The following is a 12,721-nucleotide window of genomic DNA, read 5'->3' as shown; positions in this document are numbered from 1 at the left end:
CACCCACACACCCGCACGTTTTATTATCATAACGAGATTGTATCTTTTTTGCAAAGATATTTGAATTTGCTATCAAATTTAAATTAGACCTGAACAATTAATTGAAATACTATCAAAATCACAATAAGCCTAAGTGCAATATCCAACTTTCAGAAGCTTACATAGCATTATAAATAAAGAATTGCAGTGCATTTTATATAATCTTTTTGAGTTAAAATGAAATGCATAATTTATAATTTCCCCTAAAATCAAGCGCAATATCTGTCATAATGATTGCAAAGTTTATATTCTGAATATGGTTTAGTCAAAAGTAATTTCAAAAGCTTTTCTTGATTTAAATGTACTGATTTACAGATATCACCTGAATATAGTAAACTTGTATGCACCTCTTATCATCCACTGCAGATATGTGACTGAGCTTCTGGGGGGTGAGACCTATGTCTCATGCTCTGTGGTGTTGCCTGCTCTCTACCACCTGTGCCGCTCCATGGAGGTTTCAGAGGAGGACCCAGCCTATGTGGAGCGGTTCAAGACTGTCTTTAAAAGGGACCTATCTGAACGGTAAGCTCACATCAACAATGGATGGCTCAAGATTGCTTCAGCACTTGACCCCCGTTTTAAAGACTTAAAGTATCTCCCAAGAGGAGAGAGAGAAGAGGTGTGGACCAGCCTCGAGTCCATGCTGCAAGAGGAAACCAGCACAGCTACTCCAGAGACCTCAGAGGAACCAGCCAAGAAAAAGAGGAGCCTCCTGCTGTTGGCTTCAGACTCAGACTCAGATGATGACATGGGGCCTAACAGAGCACTGAGCCTCTATAAAGCAGAGCCCAGAATCGGCATGGAGGAGTGCCCACTGCAGTGGTGGTCCACTCATGCAGGGGCCCATCCACAGCTGTCTGCCCTGGCTCACAAATACCTGGCCACCCCTGCTACTTCTGTCCCCTGTGAGAGACTTTTCTCACTTGCAGGAAACATAATTCAAAAGAAGAGGGCAGCCCTGAGCTCCGAGAATGTGAACAAGCTAGTCTGTCTCAGTGACTGGCTGAAAGAAAAGTAAGAGGTATCATGAGGCCCATGTGTCTGTTACTGTTCAGTTGCACTACATGTTGATAAACTGTGTGTTCAATTAAATTAATGTTATGCCCTGGATATATATTGCTCTTTATGTTAAGTGAAATTAAAATGTTATGCTGTCTAAGGAATGATAGTTCCTTTAAGGACAGCAATTTAAGGACCTACCTCATTGTGTTCTGAAACAGGTCTGATTTCTTTGTTCCTCAATAGACTGTTCCCCTTATCGCAATGCATCCTGGGTCCTGTATGCAGGAAGCAAGAAAACGGGAGTTTTGACGACAAATTATGGAAAATCAAGTTACATCTTGCAAAAATCTTTACGTCTTTCAACTCAACCTGACTCATCCATGAGGTCCGGGTCTAGTTTTGAAGTGTTGCAGAGGCAAGAAATTGCTGCAGAAGTTGCGGGGCCGAGGGAGGATGCTCTTCCCCGGGCACTGGGTCTTGTAGCTCCATCGGAGCTCGCTACGAGAGGGTCGGCGGCAGAGGAGGAACGCACGGGGTCCTCCTCTGCGCCGACCCTCTTGTAGCGAGCTCCGGTGGAGCCCCATAAGACCCGCTGTCTGGGTAAGGGCGTCCTCCCCCGGCCCCGCCTGCCGCCGGCGGGGATGCGTGCATTTATCTGCAACTTCTGCAGCGATTTATTGCCTCTGCAACACTTCAAAACTAGACCCGGACCTCATGGATAAGTCTTGGGGTCAGGTTGATTTGAAAGATGTAAAGATTTTTCACAAGATGTAATTTGATTGTAATTTGTCGTCAAACTCCCATATAACCCAATGGGTTTTCTTGCTTCCTGGACACAGGACCCAGGATGCATTGCGATAAGGGGAACGGTCTATTGCATATGCATTAGGTCATATCTTAGTTTCAATATTATGGCCGTTTGTGAAATAAAAGATGTGAAATAAAATATGTTGATCTTTTAAAGTAAATAATGTCTATTATGTTCATTTATTCACTCATCTACTAAAATCCATTTGCATTCAAACATTTTTACAACATTTTTTTGCTTCTCAATGCAAATATCATTATGTGCGATTAATTTAGATTAATTTGATTAATTAATTACAAAGCCTGTAATTAATTCAATTAATTTTTTGAATCGATTGACAGCACTAGTTACAATGCAAGTTAATTTTGTCAAGTCTGTGGCAGGATAGCCAGCGATGGAGTCAACAGACGAGGCCAGACAATTTATAAAGGGAAGCGTTCTTTAATTATTTTTTCTTCTTTTTCTTTTTTCTGAAGAAGTGCAAATGTTTAAAAATCAGGAGTCATCAAAAATAAGCAAAAAAACCCCAAAAGAAATAGGCATAAGCCAGGCTATGTCTGCACACTTCTCTCTTAGCCTTTTCCCCATACTCAGGTCATCAGGCAGCCTGTAGCGTAGTGGTTAAGGTAAATGACATGCAGGGTCGGTGGTTCTAATCCCGGTGTAGCCACAATACGATCCGCACAACCATTGGGCCCTTGAGCAAGGCCCTTAACCCTGCATTGCTCCAGGGGAGGATTGTCTCCTGCTTGGTCTAATCAACTGTACGTCGCTCTGGATAAGAGCATCTGCCAAATGGCAATAATGTTAATGTAATAATGTTTATATAGCCTAAGGCTAGCTGTAGCCCCACCCCTCTCGCACTAGTCAAAAAACGAACAACATATTTCTTACTAAATTAATTGACCAAAACAAACAAATTCAAAACTTCTCTCTCATGCAGACTACTCAGTGTTGATAAAATTCCAGTGTTTGTCATTTCCATTAAAACACTCCTGTCTACATGGTCTAGTCCACCGGTAGCCCGCAAAACACCCATATTTCCACATAGTGGTGCAGCTGCATGATTCCCAAAAGAACCTGGAAGTGTATGCATAGTTGAACTGTGATGAGTGAAACAGGTTATACAGGTGTAATAATGAAGTTAACCAATAAATGGGAATATTTTTATAGCCAGAGTGAATGTATGCGTTTGTTGATTACGACAAAACTTATGCAGATGAAGGGTGAACATGACAAAGCATATGGAATATTTTGAATTTGGGGATTCTCAAACATTCGTTCAAAGTGGGGTCCGCGGGTATGCCAGGGGGTCTGCAGCAAAATGTTCCATATGAAAATTTTATCATATGATGAAATTGTTTTAGTGCTAAATACTAAGTTGACTAAGGTTGATATTATTTGGTAATATTGTGATCATTATATTTGACTCCCCTCATATTTTTTCGTCTTTGGGCTTAATAATAGATTATTCCAAAATGCGTCATTCAAATTCTGGGGCTAGGCTACCATAGTTAATGAGTGTCGCACTGTAAACCGTTAATTTGGGCGACAGCAAGTTCATGAGTAGGACATTTGTAAAAAACTAACAACGTAGCTAATTATCTTACAAGCTAGAGAGCATGGACCTTTTTTTTAAAACGGACACATTCCGAGTTAGAACTAGCTAGTTCTACATTAAGTGAGTCAACTTCCAAAGCAAGGCTTCATACATTTGGATTTGTGTAGCCTTAGTGCAATACATACAATAACCAACACTAAACAATGACGAGAACGAAAACACTGCGTTTTGAAAAAGTGACAAAAAGAAACACTTCGCTATAAAGAAACGAACATAAAGCTTGGAAGTGATCAGCCTTGGAAACAGCACACCACAGTAAAACGACACACTGCAGCGCCAAGAGAAAGTTCCACATACAAACTGGGAGAACATTGTCCTCTCCCCCACACTTGCCCCAAGCCACAGGAAGTCTGAGCCAATCATCTTAACTACAAGCGGGCCTCAGTACTTCCACCATCCACTCGGCCTACCGCTCCTTACTTTAAGGTAGCCGAAAATAAACTAGGCGGACAAACAGTGTCTGAGAGCAAGCATACAGCATAAACTCCCACCCTAACACTTGGCTGAGACAGAAAGAACAGTTTGACAGGGTCACAATTCCCAGAGGAATACTATCCTCCAACTGTCACGTGTTTATCATCTATGCACTAAAAATAAAACGGGGACGTGCAGGTGAGGTGGCCCAACCTCATTCCCCTAAGATGATGAAGGAATGCTGCGTGTTCAACTTCTGTTTCAAACAAAATGATACTAGTCCATCCACACCTCACATTAGTGCACAAACAACTTAAAAGACTAACAGTCAGGGGCAGTTCTAGGATTTTTTCACTGGGGTGGCCAAGGGGGTCCAATGGTTGCAAGAATGTGTATTATCGTCATGATGTACCTGAGCTTTATTACAATAAATAATGCTCTGACCTGTAACTAAGCCTGTTCAAGGATTTGTGGTCATGGATCTATTAATTAATATGCCTAAAATGATGATCATACACAGTTGCTTTGTCCAAAATCACATTCTCAACAGACCTGATGCATGTTACTTATCCAGTCACTTCATGTTAGTGTTCTTCTGAATTAATACAGAGAACACAACCTCAACGACATAAGAAAAATGTTCTTTATTTAAACGAAATCTTTTAAAACAATAGAGGGGTCAGATACAGGGATGTCACAATGTGACATGAGAAGAATGTTTACATGTAACATTTTAAAGAGCTTTTGGAAACTGAATTAATGAATTAATGAATTAATTATTGTCTTGAGCACATCAATCAGTGTCACACAAAATGTCTAAATTAAAGGTTGTGCCTCTGTTATGATAATGTCCGAACCACACTTGCATGCAAAACACGAAAATCTCCAGCCTTGTCGTTTCGCTGTTCTGGGACCAATATACAGTCAGGTCCATAAATATTGGGACATCGACACAATTCTCCTCTTTTTGGCTCTATACACCACCACAATGAATTTGAAATGAAACGAACATGATATGCTTTAACTGCAGACTTTCAGCTTTAATTTAAGGGTATTTACATCCAAATCAGGTGAATGGTGTAGGAATTACAACAGTTTCTATATGTGCCTCCCACTTTTTAAGGGACTAAAATGCTATTTGCATTTGGAATCTGTTGCTGTCAACTCTCAATATGAGATCCAAAGAGCTGTCACTATCAGTGAAGCAAGCCATCATTAGGCTGAAAAATCAAAACAAACTCATCAGAGATAGCAAAAACATTAGGTGTGGCCAAATCAACTGTTTGAGCACCAGTGAGCTCAGCAACACCAAAAGACCCGGAAGATCACGGAAAACAACTGTGGTGGATGACAGAAGAATTATTTCCCTGGTGAAGAAAAACCCCTTCACAACAGTTGGCCAGATCAAGAACACTCTCCAGGAGGTAGGTGTATGTGTGTCAAAGTCAACAATCAAGAGAAGACTTCACCAGAGTGAATACAGAGGGTTCACCACAAGATGTAAAACATTGGTGAGCCTCAAAAACAGGAAGACCAGATTAGAGTTTGGAAAGGAACTGCTCATGATCCAAAACATAGTTTGTCCCATTACTTTTGGTCCCTTAAAAAGTGGGAGGCACATATAGAAACTGTTGTAATTCCTACACCATTCACCTGATTTGGATGTAAATACCCTCAAATTAAAGCAAATTAAAGTTTGTTTCATATCAAATCCATTGTGGTGGTGTATAGAGCCAAAAAGATGACAATTGTGTTGATGTCCCAATATTTATCGACCTGACTGTACATGAAAAATCTTTTGGTAAGGCAGACGCACTATTCCAATGAAGCGGAACATACGGATTATACATTGCCAGAGCCATATGGAGCCAAAATGGAGTGTGAATAGCACTGCATAGGCAGTGTTTTTCGTGTGTACTTCAAAGGCATACTTCAAAGGCTATCTCGATAGGCTACAACCAAACGAGACCAGGGGCCTCATTTATAAACGTTGTGTATGCACAAAAGAATGCGTACGCCACTTTCTAAGCAAACTTTGGCATTTATAAAAAACGAACTTGACGGGAAAATGTGCGGTCCTCCACAGAAACTCTGACCCATGCATACGCACATTAACTGGAGAAATGAGAAACTGCGACTCTGATGGCAATGGGATGAAACGCGAGAAATGGTGTGAAATTGATACTGTTGTGTCCTGTGCCTTTAATGCTCGTGACGTAAGACCAGGAAAACGGGAAGTGAAACAGGATGTAAAAAGGTATAAAGATTTGGCGGGAGTTGTGGCTGGGTATGGCTGCTGTAAGGACGTGCTTCGTTCCTGTTAAGGCCCGGACACACCAAACCGACGGTCGGCCGTCGGACGTCGGTGGCGCCCTGTCGGCCGAGTCTTTCCGGTGTGTCCCGCACGCCGACACTCCGTCGGCGTGTTTCGGAGCCGTCGGATGTCGGTGAGAGCTCTCTCATCGACGGCTCCGGGGGCTCCGACGCCGACCGTCGGTTTGGTGTGTCCGGGCCTTTATACTTATTAAAGTGTTGTATTGTTGAATCTCGCTATACGGGTTCTCTCCCTTCCTAAGTGCAACACAACATTTGGCGACGAGAGAAGTCGAAAATGATACACAACAGATACCACTGTGTAAAATAAATCGAAATATTACCTCTCACGTATCATATATGAAGAGTTAATTTGCAAAAACGGATAAAAGCCTCTCTTACAACGGAATAAACAAACAGCTGTTTGATTGATGCTCCCTGGAGTGCCCAAAAAATATGATTTAGGATGATAAATATAAACGCCGATGTTGTTGTAAAATAATCCCTCAAATATGTAGACGAATTGTTGAACAATACTTCATGTTATTAAATGTATTCTCATAAATAATACGGTGAACAGTCGGACAAATTACGGTGCACTGATGCCGTTTACAATGCGTCAGTTGGGCAGATACGAGTGCATAGTTTCATATATTGTTATCATATTCATATATTATGTTTTATAATGTGTTTATTGTTATGGATTTTTGTTCGTTTTATCTCTTAATTTTGTAACTGTGTTTTCAATGGTGCTAGACAAATAACGTGTATTATCATTATTATTATTATTATCATCGTCATCATCACATTCATTGTGCAGAACTGTTGGTCATTTACAATCAATCAGGATAATTCCCACACCTGTAGCTTTTCAGAGGCAATCAAATTGCTGAAATCCCTTTTCTTGGCCTTCTTTTCAGCGTTTGCCATTGTCATCTTCGTGAAAGGCATATTCATTAGGGGTGTTTCACTGCCTATTTATAGGCAACTGTGGGCGGGACATGAAGCTGGCAAAGGTGCGCCACATTTAAAGTTGATTGTGATTTATAAAGGAAAACTGGCGTGGGACGTGTGTATGCACTGTTTTATAAATCAGAATATTTTTGTGCGTACGTACGTCCTGTATTTCATGCTTACGCAACCTTTTGACGTGAATCCTACGCACAGTTTTATAAATGAGGCCCCTGGTCCGTATCATTGTTTTCTCGTTGCTTGTATGACGTTAGATCCCTGTCCATCTTCGTAAGCCAATATCAACCCCTGCTGAAAAAACACATTGAGCTATGTTTTGACCAGCCCCATAGGCTAACCCCAGAATCCCAATGTGTCCGATCTCAACACTGTGTACTGTAACAGTTTTATGTTCTTGGCTATTGTCGGTTGCATCTCACATATGCTAATTCAGAAACATTTCTTTAGCAAACCTCTCAAGTCTCACCCATTGACCGTGAGACACGCATTTCAACCAGTTCACACGCTCACACGCCCTGTCTTTTCTCACGGTGAATCGGCCGAGAAGGGATAAAACCCACTACACGGAAATAAACATGATTTTAAAAGCAGTCTCGTTGGATTTGGAGCCACGTTGGTTTTTAACCTCCCATGTCGAAGAATTTTATGCAAACTTAACTTTAGCTACTAGCTGCTATCAGCCTATGTTTGGGAACATTGCTTAAATATGCGCAAATATGAAAGTTTAAATGCAATTCCTTATGTTTTGCTTGTGCAGCCAATGAAAAGATGCCCCTGCGAAAATGAGAGATAATTGATGTTAATTTGAATTTAAATGTTTACTGACAGGGGTTTACAGTCTACCAGACAATTTTACAAGAAAAACACAAAGTATTTTATTAATTTATTTATTAAAATTCAATTTACTTGACACTGCACCAATCTACCCCCCCGTTGAAAAAGGCCCCCTACCTTGCGTGGGCCCCCCGAGATTTTGCGTTACGCCACTGGGCAATATCGTGATATTGTGATATTTTGAAGATATTGTATCGTATCGTACCGTAAAATTTAATATCGGTTCATCCCTACCACACACACACACACACACACACACACACACAGTCACGCATGCACATACACACTCAGTCACACACTCAAAGTCACACCCTCGCACAAATGCTCACAAAGATCACCTCTCCCGAACTATTACATTTTTTTCTTACATGTGTAACTAAATCAATTTATTTTATTCAACTGAGTTTGTCTTATTGGTTTGGCCCGTCATTTTCGGTTCTATTTGTTTTATTTGTGCTGGTCAATTATAAACTAAATTATAATTGGGAGAAGTGGATTCGGCCCAGGGGCCTCTGCGACCAAAACATACAAAATGTTGATTTGCTCCAGGCCTGATTTGCAATCTCACTCTGAGTTTTTCATGAAACTTGAGAGCCCTGCATTAGTGAAACGTACCCTATGTCATATGGTGCTTCATATGTCAGCTATCAGGGGGAAATTTCTCCAATTACTGAGATTATTTATCCAGGGTCAGACATAATGTTCTTTATGTTCTAATGTTCTATCACTATATATTTCCGGAGCATAGAGTGGAGGAGAGTTGTAGTGGAGTTAAGGAGTATGAACTTTCCAGCTAATGGGACACACTCCTTGTCATGACAGGCTATTTCCCACCGCTTTCAAGATGGCAGTTAGCTCAGCTAAAATTAGCTATTGATAGCAAACAATCTTGTTAGTTACTTGTAGCTAGCAATACAACTGTACAAAGCTATAATTAGCTAAAAAGCTAGTTAACTTAAATAAAAAAATGTTTTACACCAACTAATGTGTTACTTCCCTAGCTATCTATCTATCTATACTTCAGGCTTTTGTTGCCCTGCTATCTAAAGAACATTATGTCTGACCCTGGATAAATGGGTAACATACTTTACACCACAAAAAACAGCATCTCTGGTTAGTCTGTAGCTATTCTAGCCATCGAATGTCTATCGGTGTGTCTTGTTGGGATAGCTGGCTAGCTCTATGCTTTTATGCTTAGCTAGCTAGTCTATATTGGCTTAGTTGTAACGTTAACATTACTAGCTATTTGCGTTCGCTAGCTACATGTGTAACATTAAATTGGACAATTTAGCTAGCAACTTCTAGCTAGCTAGCTAAGTCATTAAGTCCTGTTAAGTATATACATTAAACAAACAACAGCAGACTAGTTGTCTAGCTTAAAAAGCAACATTGCCTTAATGTAATGTTATCTCCAGATTTGCCGCTATCAACAGCTAGCACATCCTGGCATCAGGCATGACAATCTTCTCTGTTAATTCTCTTTCACTGCCCGCCACTACATTAATTACCTGGATAGTTATCATAGCTAGCAATATAGGCAGAGCTAGCTAGTAACTGTCTTCGATCCTGCAGTAACGTTAGCTGGTTTGAACAGTAGAGTTAGCGTATGGTTGGTTGGTCACGTGGCTAGCTAGCAAACATATATTTAGCTAACCTGTGTAGTCAGCAGCTATTGAAATGATCTTGTGATGGAGCTCCCCAAATCCTAACCATAACTGTTAGTAAATGGAAAAAAAACAACACACCCTTGTCTTACTTTCTTGTTTTTATCCTTTTCAGCAAGCTGGAAAGAAAAAACTTTCTATGCTCAGGCAACCCTACATAGGTTTCACCACATGCAGTGCCATGTCATTCCAATGGGAAGGACGGAAAAACTGATGTAGGATTAGATGGATGCATTTTTAAATTATGGCGGATGGTCTTTATTTTTTAAAGATTCTACATGTCCTGGAGCACCTGTTCGTGATCATGAACACCACTACGTACCAACATATTTAAATAAGAAAACAATGCCCAATGAGCTTTCAAGATTTACATTTTCATCTAAAGATTTAACCTTTGAGTGCAATTCACTTATGATTATCTGCTTATATAAGTACACATATCATATAATGAAATCGACAAGTTTAAAGCATTTTTAATCATGAAAAAACTGGTTTAAGCAGGTGCGTTGACGATATAAAATGACGATAAATTATGTTAAATGCAAACTCATTATTAGCCCCATTATTAAGTATGTTGTTTATGTTTTCTTACCTCATCTAGTTTGCTCTGAGCACATGGGAAGGAGAAGGTGAATCCCACAGGGAGCTTTTTGTCCTTGATGTTTTGCTTCTCCATGAAGTCCCCTAGACATTCTGCAACATGGTCGAATAGCTACAGAAAAAGAGCTTTGCTAATTTACATTGCAATATGAGGGATGTGGGAGTTTTTGTTTTAATCTCATTCTTAATTTAATTTATTTTTATTTTTGTCAAAAAAAAGTCTGATGATAGGCATGTTTACCCGTGTGCCACTGCCATGAATGATGTCCTCTGGAGTCTCATAGACCTGGCTTTCCATCTGGACTGTCTGCCTCTTCTCATGGGACACCTTCACACGTAGGATGCGGAAGTTGGACCCCCCAAGGTCCAGTGCTATGAAATCACCCTTTTCTGTGAAATGAAAAACAAATAAAAAATGGTTAACCAAACCATGTAATTATTCATTGTCTTTCACTCTGCAAACTACAACTATGACAAATGGAGAGAGATTGCACCAATTTCCATTCAGTTTTGCAATCTAGAAGTTGCACCCAGTGAATATTACTCAAATCCTCTGGCATTTTGCAAGTTGGCTCATCTGAAAACTAGACTAGAAAACTCTGAACACACAGCGTGTGACACCTCCAAGTGGATAGGCTACAGCAGCAGAAGTAAAACAGACAACAACAAAAAAAAAGTGCTCACTTATATTTCACTAAGTTCAACAAGCACAAGCATAAATACAATTGTTAAACTACGTAATTAAACAGGGCAATTTAGAGTAGAACAAGTGTAGGCTTGTCAAAATATAGACAGAGCATTGAGTTCACCTCTAAAACCTTCATATGGGTTTTTGAAGGGATTTGAAATGGGACTTAGCCTCTCTATAGCACCACTCCATATCCAGTACTGTGCAAAAGTTTTAGGCAGGTATGAAACGATGCTGTAAAGTAAGAAAATAGAAATGTTAATAGAATTTTGTTAATTGATAAAAAATAAACTAAGTCAGTGAACAGAAGAAAAATCGAAATCAAATCAATATTTGGGGTGACCACCCTTTGCCTTCAAACCAGCATCAATTCATCTAGGTACACTTGCACAGTCAGGGATTGTGTAGGCATGTAGTCAGGTGTGTGATTAACCAATTATACCAAACAGGGAGCTAATGATCATCAATGTAATATGTAGGTTGAAACACAATCATTAACTGAAACAGAAACAGCTCTGTAGGTGGGCGAGGAACAGCCAAACTCTGCTTCCAAGGTGAGGTTGCGGAAGACAGTTTAATGTCAGAAGTCATACACCATGGCAAGACTGAGCACAGCAACAAAACACAAGGTAGTTATACTGCATCAGCAAGGTCTCTCCCAGGCAGAAATTTCAAGGCAGACAGGGGTTTCCAGATGTGCTGTCCAAGCTCTGTTGAAGAAGCACAAAGAAACAGGCAACCTTGAGCCAAGGAAAGTTAGTGCAGCAGATGAAAGACACATCATTCCCTTTGCAATTGGAAGATGTCCAGCAGTGCCATCAGCTCAGAATTGGCAGAAACCAGTGGGACCCAGGTACACCCATCTACTGTGTGGAAAAGTCTGGTCAGAAGTGGTCTTCATGGAAGAATTGTGGCCAAAAATGCAGAAAAATGGCAGCAGGTTCTCTGGACTGAGTCAAAATGTGAAATATTTGGCTGTAGCAGAAGGCAGTTTGTTCGTCGAAGGGCTGGAGAGTGGTACAAGAATGAGTGTCTGCAGGCAACAGTGAAGCATGTTTGAGGTTCCTTACAAGTTTGGGGCTGTATTTCTGCTAATGGAGTTGGGGATTTAGTCAGAATTAATGGTCTACTCAATGCTGTGAAGTACAGGCAGATACTTATCCATCATGCAATACCATCAGGGAGGTATGTGATTGGCCCCAAATTTATTCCGCAGCAGGACAACAACCCCAAACATACAGCCAATGTCATTAAGAACTATCTTCAGCGTAAAGAAAAACAAGGAGTCCTGGAAGTGATGGTATGACCCCCCTGATCTCAACATCATTGAGTCTGTCTGGGATTAAATGAAGAGACAGAAGCATTTGAGGCTGCCTAAATCCACAGAAGAACTGTGGCTAGTTCTCCAAGATGTTTGGAACAACCTACATGCCGAGTTTCTTCAAAAACTGTGTGCAAGTATACCTTGAAGAATTGATGCTGTTTTGAAGGCAAAGGGTGGTCACACCAAATATTTATTTGATTTATATTTTTCTTCTGTTCATTCACTTCTTCTGTTCATGCATTTTGTTAATTGAGAAAAATAAACTATTAACATTTCTATTTTTGAAAGCATTCTTATTTTACAGCATTTTTTCGCACATGCCTAAAGTTCTCTTCCAGTCTTCTCTAACACTCATCTATCCCTCCCACCACCCACTGTCACCTGTTGGCACAACTTAAGCCACCTGTCTACGTCCACCATCTCTTCTGAAATCCTCTCCTCC

The 12,721-nt window shown here is 40.4% G+C and overlaps 1 protein-coding gene across 1 annotated transcript in view; it reads right to left on the bottom strand.

Moving 5' to 3' along the window:
* Window positions 1-12,721, bottom strand: part of LOC133115434 (hexokinase-1) — a 129,618-nt gene that overhangs the window by 91,418 nt on the left and 25,479 nt on the right. The window contains exons 3-4 of the mRNA XM_061225351.1: window positions 10,509-10,657; window positions 10,260-10,379 (exon numbers count right to left, since the gene is read on the bottom strand). Coding sequence (XP_061081335.1) covers window positions 10,260-10,379; window positions 10,509-10,657 — 269 coding nt within the window. The remainder of the gene's footprint in view (window positions 1-10,259; window positions 10,380-10,508; window positions 10,658-12,721) is intronic.

The sequence above is a fragment of the Conger conger genome, chromosome 2, assembly GCF_963514075.1.
Source record: "Conger conger chromosome 2, fConCon1.1, whole genome shotgun sequence".
NCBI lineage: Eukaryota > Metazoa > Chordata > Actinopteri > Anguilliformes > Congridae > Conger > Conger conger.
This window is presented reverse-complemented; position numbering and strand designations above follow the sequence as displayed.